General features: G+C 41.9%; 2 protein-coding genes across 2 annotated transcripts; both read right to left on the reverse strand.

Annotated features, from left to right (window-relative positions):
• Window positions 1-417: 417 nt before the first annotated feature.
• Window positions 418-6,194, reverse strand: drgx (dorsal root ganglia homeobox). Its single transcript, XM_072390378.1, has 6 exons — window positions 6,107-6,194; window positions 5,168-5,268; window positions 4,399-4,500; window positions 2,619-2,791; window positions 2,244-2,356; window positions 418-2,163 (listed from the first exon to the last, which is right to left on the reverse strand). The coding sequence occupies exons 1-6, from the start codon at window positions 6,162-6,164 to the stop codon at window positions 1,784-1,786; spliced, it is 927 nt and encodes a 308-aa protein (XP_072246479.1). The 5' UTR covers window positions 6,165-6,194; the 3' UTR covers window positions 418-1,783.
• Window positions 6,195-8,006: 1,812 nt separating this feature from the next.
• On the reverse strand, window positions 8,007-21,797 carry ercc6 (excision repair cross-complementation group 6). Its single transcript, XM_072391060.1, has 22 exons — window positions 21,729-21,797; window positions 21,006-21,211; window positions 20,657-20,885; window positions 20,236-20,356; window positions 20,033-20,150; window positions 19,172-19,883; window positions 17,827-17,958; window positions 17,025-17,183; window positions 16,174-16,309; window positions 15,767-15,937; window positions 15,402-15,578; window positions 14,230-14,346; window positions 13,720-13,815; window positions 12,724-12,942; window positions 12,136-12,246; window positions 11,574-11,693; window positions 11,054-11,148; window positions 10,443-10,588; window positions 9,732-10,319; window positions 9,474-9,636; window positions 9,296-9,374; window positions 8,007-9,178 (listed from the first exon to the last, which is right to left on the reverse strand). The coding sequence occupies exons 2-22, from the start codon at window positions 21,199-21,201 to the stop codon at window positions 8,726-8,728; spliced, it is 4,338 nt and encodes a 1,445-aa protein (XP_072247161.1). The 5' UTR covers window positions 21,202-21,211; window positions 21,729-21,797; the 3' UTR covers window positions 8,007-8,725.
• Window positions 21,798-23,618: the final 1,821 nt, after the last annotated feature.

Here is a 23,618-nt window from a genome sequence, read left to right on the forward strand (position 1 = left end):
CTGAATGTGTTTTTCCCATCTTTTGTGTGAGGTGGCTGGATTCCGTCAGTCCATACTACTACATTTTGGGAGAGGAGCTGATTTGTATAGGGATATTGTGTTATCATCACCATGTCAGTGGACTTAGCATCTTTGCTTCCTCTTTCACTTAAAACAAAATCATTATATTTGGACAAAATGTTTTTATTAAACTCATTCAGGTATGAATAGATCCAGCACAGTAACTGCTATATGATAAGCCTGTACAGCTTTATAACACCAAATACACGAGGTTAAATATCAAATTTTGACTTTAGTTTTGTCAACCTGAGTGCGAAACTAAAACATGAGTGCCTAAACATTTTTTTTGTTGGAAAATGCAGCCAATAAAAATCCACTTAGATCGGTCCTTAAAAGTATCACTTTATTGGTATAGTTGTAAGATATTTACAACATGCTCACACAATAGCATAAAAAAAGAGAAACTGAGTGCTCTGTGTACAACCTGGCACGACTTCTGACATTATCTCCCTCTTCTGTGTCACCAGGGTGTCGCCTCATCAATTATTGAACCAGTACTTCATGGTAATACATAATTTCTCATCAATTATTTATGATAATGTGTGTGTAGTTTACTTAATTGTGTTATTGACTATCAAAAGTAATTTCCCGAAAATCCTCAAGGACGCAAATTGAATCAGCGGAACAACCGATTGTGTGCTCTGCGGTTAAGGATTCTCAATCTGATCAGCTGATCCTTTATTCAAGTAATTTTAGTGTTGAGAGATTTTCAGAAATAATAAATCAACATATGTATTGCCTGTAATGATCTACAGAGTGAAGAGCCCTGAGGTGATGAGAAATTATGTTTTTATAAATGTAAATACAACATTAATAAATAGTATAAATGTCACATTTAATGGGGTTTATTTAGAAAAAGAAAAGAAATGTTCAGAGACAGGAGGAGAGGAATAGAGAGCGTTCCTAAAAGTAAATAAATAATAAGAGTCGCAATTGCTCTCCACTCCTGCCTTTAAGAGAACCTGATAAATAATGTATCAGAACAGATGGCTGAAGCGAGAGGCAACAGGAGAGGAACATGAGCAACTACATCTTTAATTGTTTTAAAAAACATGTCACAACAGGACTGGTGAGTTCCTTGTCTGCTGGCGCTACAGATGTGCTAACAGAGTAGAGGGGACAACTGCTGCTCCTTTGTAAGTATGCTCCAGTCAGCCTCAGGTGTGCACAAGAACAAAAAAAGGCTGATTAATGTTAAAGTGCACGTTCACTTTAAAATCTAAATAATGAAACAATTCGAGGCCCGTCACTGACCATCAAATGTTACAAAATTCTCTGTCCTGCCATCAGTTCAACACTCACAGTTTTCATGCATCAACAATCACAATGTAAGCAACTGTCCTCTTGATGAAAACAAGAGGTATCAAGATAATTTAAATTCACATTATCAAATAGGTCTTTGTTGCACACATGTCGCATCTATGTTAGTCCATCTAATAGAGTCCAGTAGTGCATGTAGACAGATAAGGATCCAAAACCACAGTTGTGCTTTTATGGGGGTAACAAGGCCCCAGTTATTCAGCATTTTCTCACAATGATATTTTACAGTCAAGTAAATATTTGAATGTTTGCATCCATACACTGAGATCTCTTAAAAGTCTGTCCCGATATGTTTCTGGATTCAGCCAGAGGTTGTGCTCAGTTGTCGTAAAAGTTGAATAGAGAGGGCATAACAGGCACGATGACACAGATTATCGGTACATCCACGTTTGTGTCCTGCGTCTCACTTTTTCTCCAGTGGGTCCTTGGAGCAGTGAGGATGTTTGTCGGGGCTGGCGCCCAGGATCGTGGCTTTTGTGCTCACGCTGGGACTAGAACTGTCTCCCCGTCTCACGCCAGCGCTGGGCACTTCCATGGCAGGACCCACCGCGGGCCTCACCACCCCAGTTGTGCTCACACCGACTCCAGAGAGAACTCCCACACTGGAACCGGGTCCCGCAGCTGCACCGAGAAGGTTGGCAGACTGCAGCACAGCCTCCGAGTGCTCACGGGCCTTCATGCGCAGGGCGGCCACGCTAGCTGTGCGGTTGCCCTGACAACCGTAGGGTGGCAGGAAGGACAACCCCATGGGGTCAGAAACACAGCAGGAGCACAAACCATTGCCTGAAAAATAACATAAGTTACATTTGTGATGAAAGTGTTGAAAAGTAGCTCAGCATACATTGAAAGAGGATAATATTCACCTTTCAGTGTGGCGACTTGTGAGAGGGCCTGCGCATAGGTAGCAGAGTTGAGGAGGGTGCCTGGTATACAGGATGGAAAGAACGGACCTCCAGGACCCACTGTCCTGTTGAGACTTGAGAGAACAGACATACTGTATCTTCTGTAATTATCTAGTAAAAAGGATTAATCCGACACTTTATACACCAACATATCCAGAAAAACCTACATTTCTAAATTATTTGGATTAGAAATTAAATCAACTGGAAGAGTTCATTAAGGATACAGCATGAACTACATCAAATATCTGCAGTATATGGCTTTTAAAGATGCTGTTCATTATCAAAGCATCTGACACTGTTTCACCACCGTCGCCTTTCATTTCTGTCTTCTCTCACCTTTGCTGCATCTCAAGCGGTTCTTTCTGTTTCCTGCTCTGGTCGACGGGGGACTGAGAGTTGATGCTACGAGATGGAGGAGAGCCCTCGCTCATCTGCTCCTTCCCTCCGTCGGGGTCTGAGCTCCCTCGCTCCGTCTTCCGCCACTTTGCCCTGCGATTCTGAAACCAAACCTGCAAATCAAGAGAATCAAGGCAATTTAAACTGGAACGCCACACACACACACACTCAAATTTTACAAAATAAAGTTATTGAATTTGAATTTATGTCCAGGACATTTGTTTTGTCTTGCAAAGTTTGAATTCTTCTGCATATTCCTTTGACATATCACAGACAAACCAATGTAAACTTGTCTATTCAATTCAGACTGGCTGTCTTGTTAACCGGTCTAGAAAAGCTAAAAACAGATCAAGAGGTCCTTGAATTTTCTCGCTCTCTCATTCCCCTCAGTCCCTTACTTAACCCCAAAACTTTACAGTCCACACAGCTGAGAACATATAGTCAAGTTCTAGTATCTTAATCGAATGAAGGTCACTGCCTATAACGACATTTAATTGAGCAATTTTTCATTATCATATTTTAATGACTTCCCACTGACAGTTGTGCTGCCTGAGAGAGAGGCAGCAATGATGAAGTCGTTTATTTCCCTATTTAGTGATTGTTTGACAACATCAGATTCGATTAGGACTTGGTTCTAGCAGGCATTAATCATGATGTGTGAATGGAGGTTAGAGTCTGTGCGCATGTGCTCTGCATCCCTCCCATTGTATGGGGTATAAATGATGTCAACAGCCAAACAAAACACATGCATTCATTGGGCATAAAGAAAGGACAACATTTTGGTGGCAGGACAACAATACAGAGAATGGACTTATCTCACCCCTGCACCTTCCAGCTAGAAGTCGCGCCCCCCCACACACACACCCATCTCTGAATGGGCTATAATTGCTCCATTAATCTCAATTTGCCGCGTGCTCTTAATGCAGGGGAGGCCCATTGACACTTTACAAAAAGGGGGGCAACAACACTACAACAGAAAGGAAATTTATTTTCTAATAATAATGTAAGTTTAATATCCCTGCATACTGCGGTGGATTCATGTTCAGATTTAATAATAGGAATGTGGTAATCGGATTAGGAGGGGAATAATTTGTTTACAATCCCTAATTTACAGCGCCGGATTCCATTATCAACCCCGCCATTGGGTTTAAGCGATAGTAAGATGACCCTGGGGAACAAAAGGCAAACTATTATATTTCCCACAATTAGATCTGCGCGTACAACAAAACCCAAAAGCAAATCTGGAATGCAGGAAATTACATACAGGACACATAACTTAATTACATCTGGCCAAGTTTATAACCGCGCATATGTGCAGGGCAGGAGCGGAATATAAATTGTCAAATTTAAAACATGTTCTTGCATTTGTGTTTTGGAGTGTGTGTGTGTCTGTGTGTGTGTGTGTGGCGCAGAGTCAGAGAGAGTTGGAAGGGTTTTGACTTTTGCCTCCTTTAATTTTTTATTTTTTTTCATAAAACACGCACCGTTTTTTCTGTGAGTGTTATGGATGATGTATCGCTGCCTCTGAGACGCGGACAAATTAGTGAAGAACATTATCGCTGGTTAATTATGAATGACCGATTAATCAAGCTAATCTAATATTCACCATTATGTTGATGTTATTAAAGTGTATCGCCGGAATGACGGAGTGGCTTAATTTACCCTCGCCTCTTGCATGGTCAAACGTACCCAGGACTGAACGTCGCAGCACGCAGCCTACCTGAACTCTGGCCTCGGTCAGGTTGATTTTCATGGCCAGCTCCTCACGGGTGAACACATCAGGGTAGTGTGTCTGGGCGAAGACAGCTTCCAAAGCTTCCAACTGCAAGGACACAAAAACACACTTATAGCCCCACTATAGGAAAAATAAAAAAGACGATGCTTTTTGCATCTTTCTTTCTTTCTTTCTTTCTTTCTTTCTTTCTTTCTTTCTTTCTTTCTTTCTTTCTTTCTTTCTTTCTTTCTTTCTTTCTTTCTTTCTTTCTTTCTTTCTTTCTTTCTTTCTTTCTTTCTTTCTTTCTTCCTTTCTTTCTTTCTTTCTTTCTTTCTTCCTTCCTTCCTTCCTTCCTTACTTCCTTACTTCCTTACTTCCTTACTTCCAAGCTGAGCATTAAATTAAGAGGTAAAACAATCTTGGCCTGACATGGACGGGCCTGTATTTGCAGACAGAAATTTCGAGCAACTTAAACATGTCTTGCCTGGTCTTGAACATAACCATAGCCTAAATTTTAGGTAAATGTTCCCCGTGCTGTATCTGCATGTGACCAACGGTGATATCACTTTCGGGGTTACAGGCACAACTCTGTCGAGAAATCTTCCTCTTTCTCTCCTTCTTCTTCCTTTTTTTCCTTTTTTTCTAACAACTTGATCAAAATTTACTGTTTACCTACGTTTATGCAACCCTGTATGTGTTTTTCCTCCCCACCCCCCACTTTAAATGTTCTGATCCATTTTTTTTTCAGACCGGTTACTTTCGACCCGGCAAATACCTGTTGCAAAGTAAATGTCGTCCTGTTTCTGCGCTGCTTCCTGCGGAGAAAGCCATCGTCAAAATCAGCCGGGGCGTGGTTGCCAAACCCGCTTGAATTCACTGAAGAAGAGCAAAGTTCATAACGTCAGTTCAGGCGTTTGATCAAAAGGTGTATGTGGGGGTCTGAGATGCGGCTGTGTATCTGAACTGAGATACTTAAGTGTGTCAGAAAAAAAATAAAAATTTTGATGAGTTTGAAAGGAAATCCTGCAAAGAGAATAAAGATAGCAGCGGACATATTTTGCGTTTCCAATAGTTACATGAAACACTGATGTTGGGAGTCTAAAGGGAACCATGACGGACTAAGAGCCATGACACCCAACATCTGTGGCCGGGACAAAACGCCCATTCTGCCCCGGGGCAAAACCACCAGCGCTTCTCACCAGCTCAGCCAACAGACTGACACAGCAGAGAGGAGGAGGAGGGGGGCACACTTAACCCTTTGCTTCCATTTGATTTATTTATTTATTTATTTTTTTTGGAAACACGAGTTTAGGGTTTCTTTAGAATTATATAAATGTTTTCAGTTTTACAAACAACCGGTTTACGGTTCCATTTCTAGGACATGAAAGAAAAGCACATTTAATGTAGGCTACATCGTTTTTTTGACAGCCGATTAAACGATTAAACTCTTGAGTTTTTCACAACATAAATTTAGCATTTATTTTTATAAGAATGCGTCATTTGACAAATAATAAATAAAGGTGATTAAAAAAGCTTAACAACTCAAATTGAGTTAGGCCTGTTTTTAGGTCTCCGGGAAAACGCACACCCTGTGTATGTGTGCGCCACAAAAACTTTAGAGATTACATATCTAAAAAGAGACGGCGGTAGTAATATGAAACCACATCAACTTCAACGGAAATTAGGATGTTGAAATACAAGATAGGTGGCTCACGTGTGTTGGAGCGACAGCACTCTCCCTCCAGCTGAGGCGGACAGTGAAAGTAGAACATCCCGGCGCGTCTCCGTGCTGCGAAACTGAACCTGCAAAACACAAACAAAAGTTTCTACAGCGTCACTCTGATCTGGAGTGGGGAAAAAAAACATTAAACATTAAATGGTCCCTGAGATCGAGGTGGAACTGAGAGGGACTTGGGAAGATTCGGATTCAAAGCTGGTGTTAAAGAGCATACCTGCAGAGATGCTGATGAGAGTGAATTCGCGCTCTGGAGAGAAGCGGCTGCTGTACTTCCTCTGAATCTCTGTTTGGGAGTGTCCAGATCTCTCTCTCTCTCCCCAACCCTTCTCTTTCTTCTGCGCGCGCGCGCGCGCGCACACACACACACACACACACACACACTCTCTCACACACACACACAACCATCTCATCTGTCTCCGTTTCTCTTTGGGAGTGTCCAGATGTCTTTATAACTGTATAACTGTCTGCAGAGTGTTAAGGCTTTCAGCTAGTGTCGCAGAGTCTCACGCCTAATTGGTCCTAATCGGATTATCACGGCTTTGTCTTTCTCACCCACAACCCCTGGCGTGTGTGTGCGCGCGCGCACGTGTGTGTGTATGTGTTAGAGAAAGAAATAAAGAAATAAAGAAAGGAAGAGAGACTAGACATGCCCAGGGTGGCAAACGGCAGCTCTGCTCAGGTGCCAAAAAATTCATCACAAGTGATTGTTATTCCAGAGTCAAGCATATTCCCTATCCATAAACATGCACACATACCCGCTGCACTTTTTATTTGGTTCTTTCATATATTAAAAAAAGGAGGATGACTGCTTTTGGGTTTTAGATTGACTGTCGGGCGGGTTAATTGCTCGTCGGGGTGTGTTAGGGGGTCCACTTTACTAGGGCTTGCGCATGTAGAACACTCACAAGGCCAAATTTTTGATTTTGTTCACAGCAAGGGGTCCTGCGATTTATTTCGCTTCCTCAGATAAATGATCTGCTGCGGGACCCTTTCAATTAGTTTTAAAGCGCATCAGGGACGGCAGAGCGCAGACGCCATGCGTCTCTGAGGTGGAGGCAAAATGAGGCTTCGAGAAGCAGCTGAAATTTAGAAGAGGAGTGCGGGATTGGACTAAACCACATAAAGTGCAGAAAATCCCTTCTAATGGCGCGTAATTGGTTCTGTAATATCATTACAGGCGGATAATGGCCAGTTACAGTGCCCCGCGCTATTAAGGGTTTCCCTGGCGTGCAGCGTTTATGTTATTAAAGGGGGAATATAATGATATTTTAGTTATTAAATGCGCGTAATTAATTTATGCACCACTGAAAATAAAGTTGTTATTATGACCTCGGCGAAGTGCGTGGAGAAAATTGAAATCAAATAACGGTTGATAACTTTATATTTGGTCTAGACAACTCCAACAGAAGTGCTGGCTTGGAGTGTGTCTTTCCCGTCAGCGCCTTTCCTCTCCATCCTCCGATGATTGCCTCAGCGACGAAATTACATTATTATCTCATCTTACAAATAAACCTTTAACTAGGCTTTGAAGATTTCGTGCTCAATGTTTGGGCCTCAACCCGGTTTCTTAAGTTGCCTGCTGAAACACATTTCAGGACCATGGTCAGCACCGCTGGAGTGACACCAGTGACTCAATAATAATCTTTGCTCTGTTAAACTATTACAAATGTTTGCATGTCAAAATCTCTACCTTTACTGGCCTTCCTATGATAGGCCTTATAAAGAATTTCACCATAAAATGGTCCAGAATTGCAGCATACTTTACTTATACAAATTTACAAACAAGTATCTACAATAAATATTTCAGCTGGTATCTGATTAAATCAATAGGCCTTTCTTTGCTTCTGTACACATTTAAAACAAAACAGGGAAAAAGCCACATGCTACAGAACTTTATTGCATCCAATATATGCAAGAAAATCCAACTGCATTTATTTCATTTAAAACGTAGCCTTTCATTAACAGTTTTTAAGTGTACCAAAAAAAATCTACCAAAGTCTACTGTGTGGTGAATAGTTTACAAATGGCACACCATTTACTAGGTCTTAAGAGGCAAATTACAAGTACATCACAAGAGAAGCTATTTTAGCACCCATTCTGAAAGCGAAACAACAGCGAATGTGCCTTTATCTGAGGCAATACAGTTAAAATTTTAAGGTAAGTAAAAATGAGTGAATTCAAGTATAAAGATTGAAAAATAGCTATGAAAAGACATGGAAGCGATTGCAAAATGCTTAAACATACAAACAGAAATCTCGAACCAATTCACCTTGTAGCTAGAATAAATAGGATCATGAAAAAGAATTTCTCTTCAAGTCTTATTTAATTCAAAATGACCTACAAACCGTATGACTTTTGTACTGCAAAAATAAATCTCTTTCCTTACATATGGTCCTTACACAATAAACTTTCAATAACTGACTTTTTTTAAACGGTTCATTTTGGTCTGATGTTTTGGACATCACAGTACGACAGAAGTGAACAAAAAGTAAACAGTTACACATGAATAAAACATTACAGTCTTGATCTTGTTGACATGTATTCACATATGAATCACATCCCACTGTCTTTCTTCTGCTTCTATTAATGTTTCTGTCAGCGAAAGTGCTCCTTCAGTCTCCAGATGCCCTCCTGCCCAGATGTCCGATGAAAATTGCAGATACTCCTGAGAAGCTCTCTAAAGACGGGTGCCTGTGCCTGGGTCAGCCTTGGTTTGAAATACTCCAGCACTTCCTGGGTGGTGGCCTGTCCGTCCACGCTCGCCTGGAAGGCTACAAAGTTGCGGAGATCCACTAACAGCTCGTCGTGCTCAGTGGGTGGAGCAGGAGGAGAGCTTGTCCCTGGAGCTTCAGAGCCATCCTCCTCCCCCTCCTCCTCATCTTGTCTCCGGCTGGTGGGCTTGTTAAGATGATTCCGGGCTCTCATCTTGGCCAGCAGAGAGGAGGAGGACAGAGGGGCGGAGTGTGAGTCACTGTCTACCCCTTCCCCACTAAAATGAGCTCCTGCACCAGGTTTCTTTGACACCGACTTCTTTATAACAGCAGCATCCTGAAAAAAAATAACAGATGAAGACACAAACCATTAATCTAAAAAATATTATTTAAAAAAATCATCCAAAATAAAGTGAAATATTGCTATATTTTTTTAAGAGAACACTGCTGTTACCTTGCATTTGGTGAGAGTGGGGACAGTCTGAACAGATGGTGCAACTAAGAGAGGATTCTTCTTTTGTCCAAAACGTTTCCTGAGAGACCAAACAAAGGAAAACCTGAGATATTTTTTTTGTATCAAATCAGTCTTGCGAAGCCTTTCAGAAACCCAGCATTAATGTGAGACTACTTGCCTTGGAGGAGGTGGTGTATTAAAAGGTAGTCTGCACTGCTGCCGAGAAGTCTTAAGAGCTTTGAGGGCATCTTTAGCCACCCTGTTGGCTTCGGCTTCCACGAGAACATAGTCAGGGTTGGAAGACTCCATGATGGTGTCATGCTGCATCACACTGTGGATACCTGGAGAGGATCGGGGAAGATGAGAAACAAAACAAAGATCAACCAACGAGGTTTACCGTCTTGTCAGATGGAATGTGTGTGCACAAAATAACTACCAGATTTCTTAAAGAGCTTTGCCAAGACATAATCATCAGATTTTTTCTGGTCCTCTCCTGCACGGTCTTCACTTTCTGCCTTGTTGAAAGTCCTTTTCTTTACCAAATGAGAGATACGATGGCCTTCAAATCGAACATCCCGGGAGCGTTTGCATTTTTTATGCTTGTGCTTGTCCCCGTCAGCAGAGTCGCAGTGCTTTCTCTTTTCTCTGCGTTTCTGAGGGCTCACCGGGGCCAAGTCTCTGTTTTGGTGACAGCTCGGTGAGTTTGAGGTTTTCATGGCTGGCTTGGCTGCATCTGACGTTCTGTTATTATTTTGTCCCGTAGGCAGTGTATTTGCTGAAACATTTGGCTCAGCTTCCACATCATTTTGGTTGGTGGTTTGACTGTCTATTAAGACATTTGATCTTCCCTGAGGGTTTTTATTGCACGGAGAGGCGCTGGAATCTTTTAATGCAGGAATCTCTGTTGCCCTTGTTTCACTGCAGTTTGATGAGGAGTGTTTCTGTGCGTGTCTTCCCTGGTTTGCCATGTGTGATGACCTTGGCCGCTCAGGTTTTTTGGGTGCTTTAACATCAGAGCCCGTGCCTGTTTGAAGATTAAAAAACACAAAACCCGTGAAGTGTGTTCTTACAATGCACTCTTTGGGAGAAAATCATTCAAAGTGCACAATAAAATGTCAGATAAATAGTTTCTGTATTAAGAAGAGACCTGCAAATATGGCGCTGGTTTCTGTTCCCTGAGATCCAACTGGGTCAGCCAGAGTGAAGAGCTCATATACGTCATTAGACTTGAAGAAACGTCTTTGTTTGGGATCCTTCAGAACCCGATTCGTAAGAAACTGTTTGAAGATTTGCCTGGATTACAACAGATATAAAACAGAATTAGATACTTGTATCTAATTAGCCCTCTTAACTAAGCAAGTAGTCCCAGTCCTTTCACCCCAGAGGAGTTTGACTGATAAATAAGAAAATTAGGTAACCTAAGAGATGCCGGTATGAAAATAGAATCCCAGTTGTTCTTCCCTTTCTTTTTGAAAGCATTTTATAGACACAAACCAAACAGAGCAACAGTTTAGAAGTCCTCAACTGGCCATTTAATAATGCAGGAAAGCTTTTCAATTACTGAGAAGTAGGATAGAGTGAGCAGTAACACAGCAGTGATGTAAGCAATTAAGTCATTACCATTATTCAAGAATTCAATGCAAAGGCAACTAGAATGGAAGACTGGGTGTGAAAAAGATTTTTAAATCTGTTTCACAGTTCTGGTAGAGAATATTATGTGTACAATAGATGATGTGTAGGCAACAGCTGGTGTATTACCTGTGGTAGATTTTCTCTTCGATGGTCCCTGCAGTGAGCAGTCTATAAACTGTTACTTGCTGCTTTTGACCTATCCTCCACGCTCTTTCCCGTGCCTATAGAACAACATAACATATTCAATTAAATGATTATGGTGGAGTCATTAAAAAAAGGAGGAAATGCTGTGAGCATTTTAATAGTACAGAGCAGCAAGTAAAAACTAGTGGAGAAAAACAGTGATAAGCAAGAATTTCAGACATCTAACGGGGGAAAAAACGGTGACTCTGTCCATCAAAATATGTTTCAATGTCGTTTTGAGGCTCACAGTTAAGCATTTAGCCGCAGTTATCTTTGACTTTGGCAGTCATGGGTGAAAATAGACGGATTTCAGATATGTGAGGGGAGAGATTGCTGCTCGAAATGAGCAACAAGCTGACAAATTTCTGCCAGCAGTCAACTTGATTTGACTTGGACTACTATAAGACCCACATGAGAAATAAAGCACCTGTTTTATATCCGATTTATTTTACGAGTGTCTAACCTGTGTGTCAGTACTGGGGTTCCAGTCCGGGTCATAAATTATGACTCTGTTGGCTCCAGTCAGATTGACTCCCAGACCTCCAACTTTAGTGGTCAACAAGAAGATAAAAATGGATTTGTCCTGTCACGAAGTGAGGCCGGGGAAACACAATGGCGATTAATGGAAATCATTTCAACAGTTTCTTACAACATTTGAGAATCATTTTGGAATGTTTGGGTTAGAAAAAAATCCAAAAGTTGCTAACTATAGTATTCTCTGGTTCTCTCACTTTAAAACATTTACAAACAGACCCAAACATCTTAATAACTCTCTATAACCCAGTGTAGCACTGGATATAACACATCAAGTTCTAAAATACGTCACATTCGTTGTCCTAATGCTTCGTCATATTCCCATCTCTTACACACACATACCAAAGCGAGAACATCCACTTTAGACAACAGATTGTCATCAATTAGTGTTTTCACCTCAGGCTGAGCAGGGTTCCAGTGAAGCATTTTGTCCCTTAGGACAGGATTTTCATGGGAAACACACATGGCCATTAGGAAAGGCTAATCCTTACCTCGTTGTAACGAGCAATGAGTGGCTGTCGGGAAGCTATTGTGGTCGTGCCGTCCATTTTCAGGTAGGAGTAGTTGTTCCCCATTATAAACACCTCCAAGATTTCCAGCATCTGGAAAGGAGGGAAATGATTAAGACTACAGAGAGACAGAGAAAAGGAAAACAGGGAGGCAGAGACGGTGAAAGAGGGGCAGAGGTTTGGATTAGCTCTAAACGGATTAGTGCAGATTAATATTACATGGACAGAGATACCGACAGGGAGGGTCTCAGGTTCCCTCTGAGGTATAATCTCATTGGTATTGACTGCAACAGCTGGGGCCTCTATCACAGATACACACTCTCGCTGTCTCTCACATATTCACACTGACAGATGCAACATTTTAAAGACACATAGGCCACACGTAGCCAGCAGCAAATTCATAAAGGTGACACCACATTTTAAGACGCGTAATCAAATCAGGAAAGAACTGACATGACTCTCCATGGCAAAAATCCACCTAAGCGCATTGACACAAGACATGCCAAAAATGAACCAAATGTACTGGCCGCTGTTTCCGACAGCAGAAACTCCGAGCACTGCGTTTCTAACCTGTCTAGACTGAGTGAAGAGCAGGACCCTATGGCCCTGTTTGAACCAGAGACGCAGCAGTGACTCCACCACTATCAGTTTGCCTGAGCGCTTCCAAAAGCCAAAGTGTTCCTCCGCTGTTAGCTGGTCCTCTGGGATTCCCCTCAGTATCCTTGGTCCACCTGAGAAAAGGTCTGGGTGGTTGCAGATCTTACGCAGTGCGATCAGACCTGAGAATACCTGAACAGCAGAAAGAGGGAAAAGGAGCAAAGCGTCTCAAACAATAAACGCTTATAAACGCAAAACTGCAAACATTACTGGTGTATGTAGATTTGACTGTATTTTGTAGTTTTGTGCTTTTAAACAAATAAGCACATTTACTTTAGTCTACAGGAATGAATAACATAATTTATTTACAGAGAACAGAGGCTGTGTTTCATGATGAGGGCCCAATGGTCGCTGCATTAGTAATGTTGGTTAATGGACTGTGAGTGACCACTGAATACATCTATAAGGGAGTGTGTTTGTATGCGCAATCTGGTCACCCGTGGCCCTTTCACTACGTCCATTTGGTCAGTGGTGATAAATGGTGGTAGTCTCTCTCTCTCTCTCTCTCTCTCAGTCTCTCTCTCTCTCTCTGGAGTCTGGCTAAACTGAAAAGAACTGCACAACCTTCTTAGAGAGAGCAACGGAAGCTTAAGCTGTTAAGGGGTTTAACAATATTTTTTTGTGGCAAAAATCACCAATTTCTCAAAGGGTGCTGATCTTTATCTGAACAAGAGTTCACACAGACACGCTGAAATAGTTGTGAGCGCTAGATGAAGTGAAATTCTTCAGATAAGTGGTTAAATAATGAATAAGGCAAGTCTGGTTCCTGGAAGTCTTCTTGGCCAACAGTTCTGATTCCTCATCATTCCAAAGTGTGTAGGAAAAAGTGCCAAGATGGAGGAGGCGTAACTAAAAAAGCAAACGCACAAAACAAAAACACTGGAAATATGCTTTAACTATGTTACTTACCTGCATGTCACCGTTTAGTATTTGGTAGACCTCTTTGGAATCTAAGAAGCTCTGATACACCTGCCGCTGTTCCTCTGTCAGTCTGCAGAACAGAACCTACACACACATGCGGAGGGGAGTGTGAGAGATTGTAAGGGACAGTGAACATCCGCTTAAAAGCCTCTTGATGAAGTGAGTGTGAAGCGAAATTAGAGGGAAGCAGTGGTTTTTCTTCTGAGCAAACACTGTCCTGAGGGACTGATTTAATGAGCTGAAGTGGACAAGGGAGTCAACCAGCATCAGCAATGAGGACAGACCAGAGACCAGCCGCTTTAATGAATACCAAGTCCGTTTACTTTACAGGGACTTTATTAGCTGGGTTCACCTGACAGTGGCCTACGCATTCATCAAATACTCCACAGATGAGGCACACGGACATATCAAATCAGATTAAGTTTAGAAGATCCAGGTGTTAGATTTAGCTCAATACTTGAAAAAAAAAAAAAGCAGACTTATGAGTGTGACGAATACCTGTTCATTTTTGTCAGGTAGGGCGAGGTTGTCCTTGACATCTGCCTTCATTCTTCTGAGCAGGTATGGATTTATGGTGTCCCTCAGCACGCATGCGCACTTAAATGCCGTCTGCACCTACATATCGACAAGAGTTAAACCTTAGAGGATAAATGAACACAGCTGTACACAAACCTGTCTCAGTGTTCATGGCTTGTGAGGCATCACTCTCTGATCACCTCCCTCGTGTTGCTGTCCCTCTCAGCACTGCAAGCCATTAAACATTGATCGAAGTGCTGTTGATCTCCGGGGGCAGAGCCCTCTTCTTTCATCAGTACTACAGAGCAGCTCAACTAAAATAACAGAGGGGGAGTTTGAGACACACTTGGTCCCATCCCACACTAGAAGCCCCACTGCAAATGGCCTGCTCCACTTTATCTGAAGTCAGTGCTAAAAGCCAGTTAGCCTTTTAAACATTAACTCACTGGGGGTCCACAGGGGGATCAAAGACACCGTTGGCAGTGCTGGAGGGGACAATAAAATGGTGGGATCTTGGGCTAAATGGAGGTCAAGGGTGGGAAAGAAGTGGAGAGCAGTAGAGGATCTAGCGATCTCAGCACAAGCTGCTGAGTGGATTCACATGGGGGTGCAAATGCATGCTTCAGTAATGGAGCCAATATACACACACGCACATCAAGCCCCGCCCCGAACACATATGTTTTCGCATACATTCATTTGCACATACATGCTCTTTATGTATCATCTGAGGGCCTGCTCTGCTGCTCTGAGAATTTCAAGATCACAATAAGGCAGCAGAGCTTTGTCTTCTCTGACCATTTAATAACATTAATAATTAGTAAAGGTTTTTATTATCGACAGCGGAAGAAGCATCAATAGCCATCTTAAATAATTAAATTTATACAGTCAGTGGGTTATTAACGATTGGACACTAATGACAGAGGGCTACAATTCAGCTCACTGGCTCTTTGCTTTAGCCTCTTCCTCTCTCACACATTAGGAAAGAACTGAAGTTCCTTTGCATGTATAAGCATTAGCACTGCACTTAATGGCTCTGTTGTCCCATGATATCTTCTTGTAGCTGTTGAAATTGTGCATACACAAATAGTTTTCGCCCTTTATCTCTTTAGGACAACAAAACAATACATTAGTGTGTGTGCGGATCGGTCACGTACCTGTACAGGTGAGGCATTGCTGTATCCTCCCATCGTAATTGGCACAGAGAACTGTTCCATGAAAACAGGCAATGTCCCCAGTTTGCCAGGGAAGACAAAGTCAAACAGAGACCACAGCTCTTTCAAGTTATTCTGCATCGGTGAGCCTGATAGGATGAACCTGTGAGGAGTGCGAAACTATAGGGGGGGAAAAAAAGCAGGAATATTATGAATTGTTGGTGTAAAAATGCAACTCTTTAAAAAAAACAAACAAAAAAAACAAGCTCAAATAAAACCACAGAGCAAGTGTCAAAAGAAAGCAATGTAAAGGCAAATGTAATAACTACTGCTTGAACTCTGAGGATAAATAATCGCGTCAACAGTACCTGTTTGCAGGCAGTAGTAATGCCAGCATTTGGGTTCCTTATCTTATGGCCCTCGTCCAGTATAATGTAGTGCCAGTCATAGCGCTGTAGGATGTCCTGCAAATTTCTCACAGCTGAGTATGAGGTGATGAGGATACCATGACATGATGCTATTTCTGGAATCAGCTTCTCCTGCAACACAGAAAACAAAGACACAAACCTCTATCGTTCAAGATTTGTGCAATCGCTGATCATGTTCAGGTTATCTATATTTAAGAGTAACCGAGCTGGGCAACTGCTGGCTAGAGAGGGGAATAGTAAAGAAGACAAGGATGGGAGATGTCAATGTATAAATAGACCTCTAGTGCCCCCCAGAGGGAAAAAAATATGCTAAATTATGGATACAAATACACAAACCATTATATTACCTTATTGCTGGTGAAGGAGCCAGTTTCATGTAGAACTGCCACTCGAAACAGAGGCCACCATAAGTGAAACTCTTTCACCCACTGGTGCATGACAGTGGCTGGGCAGACAATAACTGTTGGACCCAAACCAACATACCTACAACCAAACACACAGTTACAAACATGTTTCACAATATGTGGTGTAATAAGGCATAAAGGCCTCATAGAGTATATCTATAAAGTAAAAGAAAAGAAAAATCCAACTTCACAGACTCCCTGTACTCCCTGCACTCAACCCACAACTAAAACATGAAGCAAAGAAAGTGCAGTGAGATATCCTTAGCTCCTCTGTGAAGATTCACAAAAACTTTGTCAAGCACACACAGACACGCACACAAAGATGCACTAATGGGCCGGCATAAACGTCTGCCTGGTGGAAGCTATTGATACTGGGCCATAATTGAGTTTGCAAGCAATCAATTTGTGGGCGTCTACAGCAGACAGAGTATTGACCATTGGGGAAGCTCCACCCACTGAAAACACAAGTGTCGTTGGTGCAGTAAAACCAAATTATCACCACCACTCCCTTATGCTTTCTGCGGTTGATTTGCTGCCCCACACCTGTTCCACCCCTTCTTCGAGAGTCATTTGAAGACTTCATAAAAACACAATGTGACTCAAACACACAGAGTGTCGGGGTTTTTCTCTGATGTCTGCTGTAAGAAAGTGAAGAGTCGGATAATTGAAACATGCTTAATAATTCAGAAGAACGCTCTCAGGCAGAAATCCCCCTAATCAAATATTCATACTATGCAGACACACAGTCTCTGGACACAGTTTGCGTGTGTGTGTGTCTGTTTGTGAGTGTATACCTGTAGTTGGACCCTCTAGTCCGCAGTTTGCTATAGCTTAGTCCAGCCAGAAAGCTGATGACCTGAATGGTTTTGCCCAATCCCATCTCATCTCCCAGGATGCCACCTGCCTGCTGACAGTGCAGTTCCCACATCCACCGCACACCTGTCTGCTGGTACCTAAAAATATGACATACATATTCACAAAAACTTCCCACACCTGCAAGTGACAACGACCATGGACATTCAGATGAACAGACCCAAAAGAGTTCCACGAAGTCACAGAGTTTCGACTCCTACGTGCTTCAGTTATTCTCATCAGTGAGCCTTTACACCAAGCGAGTTTCAGAGGAAATTACATAATCCTCAACAGCCAGAGAAACTATCAGAAGGAACGATTGCTAAAAGAATTTTCCTAAAGTAATTATTACACAGTTATTACATTTATGCAAAAGAGCACTCTCGTGTGATGACTCATGGTGTTTATAAATCCCATAAATCAAGCGAACCTCAAAGAGAAATGTCAGATTTTATTCTTAGAAAACAACTAACAATGTTTGCTTCCATTTTTTTTTTTTTAGAAACAACCATAAGTTTATACACATTATTTTTATTGCTTATTCATAAAATAATACTTGGTTAATCATTAAAATTTCAAGAAAAAGTCTTAGAGCAGTGGGTGTGACACGGTACAAACTCCTGATATCTTAAGCACAACAAATGTTTTATCATCACTTCTTAATATCTTAAGAACATCTCGGTTGAACTGTGCAGATCTGCGGGGTAATTATTAATCACAATGAGTGGTTAATGTCGAACCTACTTGTAAAGTTTTTTCCAGAGAAAACCGGGAACCTTGAAGCCCTCGTCAAATTCAGCATCACTGTCATCTGTGAGCTCCTCCCCCCTCTCTCTTTTCTCCTCCCGCTCTCGAAGTCGCTGCCGCCTCCATCTCCTAGAAGACAAGGAGCAAATATTGGTGACATGTTTGCTCACATACAGCCAAACTGAATGAATCTCCTGCTGTTTAAACATGTTTAAACAGGGGCTTGAAGGCTAAAATGCTGCCTATGTAGCACGAAGAAATTAACAGCTGATGCTTTCAAATGACATGATACATGATGCAATAGAAGCAAAGGGTAAGCTTACAGCCTCTGCATAGGAGGACAACTGAAAATGGGAATACATAGATGGATTGTACATTTCCATTTGAGTGATTTATTTTAACATTTGTGAAGACAAGCATGTGGATTGAAGATGTTTTGAGTTGTAGCCGTTTCCTTTGAGCTGTAGCCGTTTCCCTTGAGCTGCAGAATATCTACTGCAAATAGGTAAATGTAAAGAGAACAGTTTTAATAGCACAGGAGAGAGGGCAGTTAGAGCCACAGTCATCGGGTAGCAAATGAAGATTGATACTGACAATTAGTAGTGTGAGTTCCCAAGAAAGGTGTGGGGTGCAGAGGATAAAAATCCATCTTCATTTGGGTCTGGTCCTGTCACCCTGCCACACAACTGGTCCTTTAGCTGGGCCTGGGAGACCACGCTCTCTAATTAAGTCAAGACTAAGCATTGGTTCAGTTAATTACACTTTTCTGCCCCCACTCCACCTCCAAACCCAACCAGAAACATGGCGTGCTCTAATAATATAATTCTTCACATAAGCCTGCCTCGCCATCCATGCCATGTCTATGCTGTCAAATTGACATTCAGTCACTACAGTGTAGAATAAGGACACATGCCAACACAATTTATTTGGCAGCTATAAATATGAAATCTCATTAGGACTGCTCTTCCATTAATTTGAGCATTAGAGTGAGTGAGAGTATAAAACCATGTGCAGGAGGATAATTAGGCCAGAGCGAGAGTAGAGAGAGTAGAAGAACAGGGAGTGAATTTGCTTAGTCAAGAAACAGCTGCCAATCTCATCTGGGATTAACTCTCTTTCTGCACTATGGAGCCAGCACAAACCAACAGCTTTCTCTTAAAGAAACGCAAAGAACAATGGCCCATTTGCACCATTGATATTGCAAATGCACTGCAAAATAAAGGCTTAATCTGGTGTATGTTGGGCATTTACAGTCACAGGTTTCTGCGCTCTGCTTAAAGGAAGACTGGCTGATGAAAAGTTTTCACACCTAACCATGCACATCAACAACACATGATCATACCTTATTCGCTGCCTGTAATACTCCACATCTCCATCGTCTTTGGATTTATTAGCTTTCCTCTTATCGTCCTCCTCTTCATCTGAACTCTCAGGGCAATACTCTTCCTCACTGTCTTTTTTTTTTGTTTTTCTTCCCATCCTTCCCTCAGTTTTTCTCTTGTATGGTTTTAACTTGTACTCATTGTCATCATCCTCCCCAAAGCCCTCTTCCATGGCCTCTCTCTCCTCTTGGTCAAGATCTATTCCTTCATCACTTGGCAAGTATTCCGAACCTTCGCTGTCAGTTTCCTCTCCCTCAATGTGTCGCTTTTTTTTGGGCTTTGGGAGCTGTGGCTCAGCCTTTGGTCGAGCCTTAGGATGGGCTTTCAGAGCAGTTATCTGCAGCTTTCTCATGCGTTTCTTCAGTTTTTTATCCTTGGATGACAGAGTTTTTCCAGTTTTGCCCTTGGACTCCACATTTGGCCTGAGAGCAGAGGTTCTCTTCTTCTTCAGAAGAGGTACCTTCTTCCTCTCGGTAGCCATCTTGGCCTGGTCTGCCAAATACTGGTCAAAGGCCGAGTTCTCAGCCAGCATCAATTTTCGAGGCTCCTTCTTTACCTCTTTCTGTGGTATTCGTGTTCCAAAGGGAGTCATGTGACCTTTCCTGATAAGCTCCTCCCATTCGGTCTCCTGAGCTGGCATGAGCATGCTGCCCAGCGTGGATGGTCCTGGTTCTGGTAAAACACACATAAATGCAGAGTCAGATACAGAACCTGTCCAGTATCACTTTCCCAACCATCATTGGCAGTTTGGGATGCAATTTTAAATAGAAATTATTTTAGTGTCACACATCACTGTCATATTGAATATTAAGACACATTACCTTCATCTTCATCATCACCCTCTGCCAAATGTTCGGCTTCCACTCTTTGAGTGTCCTCTCCTCCCAGAATGACCTGAAGTCGCTTCTGTTTGGCTCTGACCTTTTTCAGCTGTTTCTCCTGATAGAGAAATGGTGTCTATCATACCACGATTGTGCTTTTGTGTCATTATTGCTTTGAACGCTTGTAATTTACGGTATGTTACCTTATTTTCTTTTTGCCGTTTGACAGATTCAATCTTCCTACTTATGTCTTTGCTGGATGCTGCGAAAGGAGACAGCTGCTCAATAATCTTGTTGATTTGTTTCAGAGATGATGTCACAGACCTGAAATGCAAGCAATCAAAGCAAAGTTAGAGTTATCAGCCCTTTTAAAGTTTGTTGTGTTTTAAAATAAAAAAAAATCTTAGAAAGCTGAATAATATACTGCCTTATTGAATACATTTTTCTCAATAACTTTCTTCATCTGAGCTTGGTTAGTGAAAGCCTGGTTAAAAAACAAACTAACTCTCTAGATAGACAGATAGATTAATAGATATTTGATTCATCTAGCTTTCAACAACATTTTCATAATATATCGATGAAATAAAAATCTCATTAAAAAGGATTTTCTTTACTGCTTTTTACCTGACATCATCCAGCACAGACTGGTACTCCTTCTCAGCCTCAACTTTAGCAGCAGCCTGACTAGCCTCCTGGATGGCCTCGTCCACTTGTTGCAGAACACCTTGCTCGAGGACATCCTGGTCGTACACAGCCACACCAAGGCCCTCCAGCTCATGAGCTCCTGAACTGGCAGACACTGCTTGGATGCGATGGCGATCAATCTGCAGCAAGGCTCCAGACCTCTTGCCAGCTACATGCACAACAGAAACCACTACATTATATGACTTTGTATTTGCCTCAGTTCATGCCACAAGACGTCAGTTTTTTTTTCTTTTTATCATGTTTTCTCTCAACGTTTTGCACAGCTCACCATTGTTGTTCTCCCCAGGTCCAGTGTTGTCAGGATAGGCTGCAGCTGCCTCGGAGCCCTGGGTGTTTTCAGGGAAGGTGCAGACTGCTGAGCCTCCTGCAGCTCCATCCTCCTCGGACCCTCCTGGGGTGAGGGCGGCACTAGCCGGGCTGGAGAAGGAGGAGGAGGCCTGGTGCTCTGCACCTTCTACAGGCATAATGATGCAGCTGCCGGAATAATTGAGATGTCAGTGAGACTTTAAGTCATTGAAACGATCGTCTCATGAAAAATGTCAATGAAAAATTATAGCGTTAACACAAAAATACAAGGTACCAGGAGCTAACATATTATCGTATATAAATATATTAAACAACAATCGTTACTAGTTTTAAGCCAATTATCGTGTGAACATTTTAATAATGACGGGGGGGGGGGGGGGTGTATGAAACCCGACATAATCAGACATTATCAAATCATTAAGATTAGAAAATTCTAACACAGGCATAAAGTTGAAAGAAACGCCAAATTCTCACACAGTCGTCCATTGTTTACGTGGCTACGCTAACCTGCTAAGCTAACACCGAGCATCATCAGCTGTTCGGCTTTAGGGACAACGAACACTTCGATTAAGCTACCAAACGCGTGCTTTCAACAGACTGCAACTATAACATCAGCATTAGATGTCTGAAAGAAACTTGGTACAATAAACCAACTGATGAAACGACAATGACAGAAATCACTTACTAGACGTGCAGTTATACAACATCACTAGCTCGGTTTATGTCATGTTGCTTTCAAGCCTTCTCCCCAGCTTCCGGGTACAGGTCCTCCCTGTACAACGGTTACCATGTTCGACAGCGCCCTCTGCTGGTTCACAGCTCCTGAGTCACTTGGCCTTTAGGTGGCGCCACAAAACCACATATTTCGTTAAGGAACTGGACTGTGGAGGATGAGCTGGTGGCACCTCTGCAATGGTCTGGAAAACATTTTTTATGTTACCTATTGTGCTTGTGTTATGCACTAATAGCTTATGAGGAAGTTAGAAGAAATTATCAGCTCTAACTGTAAATTATTGTAAATCACTAAAATGTGTAATTCCCTGCAAAGCATTTGTATTTTTTTATTTGTCAGATAATGTGCGCCTCTTGCATGACACTAAGCGCAAAAATGCTCAAGTATTTGCATCTCAGAGGAAGTATATCTCCAGCGCCTTGCAACAATAAATAAAGGATTTAATTAAAATATCCTCTCAGCCTTGCACTGCAGTGCCTGTTCAAAATAAAGTAATCCTTCCAAACTGTGTAAGCAAACATATCTAGCGAGGGGAAGATATTGCTGGCAACCCTGGCTCATAAAGTGTACATATGAAGAGACACTGGTCTATTTTTAATACTTAACTGCTAAATGTGGGTCGCCCTCAGCGAAATCTCCCCAGAGACGCTGGAGGGGCTTTGAATGTAAAAAGTACTGAACCAAATGAAAAATGTGTCACAATGAGACCTTGTAGTATAATTGGTAGAAGACTGGCAATATGCAGAGCTCTAATCAGGTAACCTAAAGACATGTTTTCTTTGCTGGGTTTCTTCTAGATGCTAAATATAAAGAGCTACAGATGGGAGTCAGAATAACTTAAATAAACTGTCAAGCTCCTGATAAATCACCTATGATGGGAATTAATGAACAGATTCATTCACACGATGTTGTGACTGTGAGGTCGAGCTGCAGTGAGGAATGTATATAAACCTTTTGCTGTAAACCTCAATCTTTTATATATTTAGTCAGCACTTGACAACTTTTATCTCTGATGAGGAAAGGATAATATTTATGCGCTGACTATGTTTTCTTCACATCATAAGTTAGGTAAAGTTCAGCTGGTTAAAGAAAGCTGACAGACCACACCAGGCTCGTAGGATTTAGTGGGTGAAGCTGTGCATCTAAACTTTATGCTCATTTGTTAGCAACTCCCGCTCCTTTGTATGCAAGAGGCTTGTAGATTTATAGGGTGTAGGAGGATAGGGCACAAATCCCAGAGGGTGCAGTGGTTTGCTGTTAAAATTGCTGCCCCGTGCTGCTTTGGATCATGACAGTACAATAACAAACGCAACAAGATTTAAAGAGGATGTTGTCAGTTTAAACTGTGCAAAGCTTGGTGAGCTTCGGCTTGTGTCACTGTAAATGTACATGCATGCATGATACTGTGCCCTCTGTCTTCCCTGTGTTGTAGCAAAGCATGATATAGTTCTTCATCTGTTATCTCCTGCACGCTGTCCTCCTCAATTTGATAACATAGCTGTAGCCTGTATGGCCTTCATCAGCTGTCTGTGAATACACAGTCATTCTTCAAAGAATTTTTAGACAGAGGACATAAGTATTGCAGGATTTTGCCTGCGTTCCATATCTTTTACAAGTCTAAATTCTGCAGTATAGCCCCACAGGGATATTTGACAATTCACAGGTGTGCTGAGGGGGTATGGTTTGAATTGATGCTTCACTTGTTTGTCACAGTGAAAAGTTCTTGGGAGGGGGGTCTTTTGAGAGTCTAAATCAAACCTCTCCACAGGGAGAAGAATGTACCTTCAACTGACAGCTATGTTGATTAATTGCATACTTTCTTCACCCATGTCTGAATTTTCA

Source organism: Leuresthes tenuis, unplaced genomic scaffold (genome assembly GCF_036924035.1).
Source record: "Leuresthes tenuis unplaced genomic scaffold, fLeuTen1.0.hap1 SCAF_8, whole genome shotgun sequence".
Lineage (NCBI taxonomy): Eukaryota > Metazoa > Chordata > Actinopteri > Atheriniformes > Atherinopsidae > Leuresthes > Leuresthes tenuis.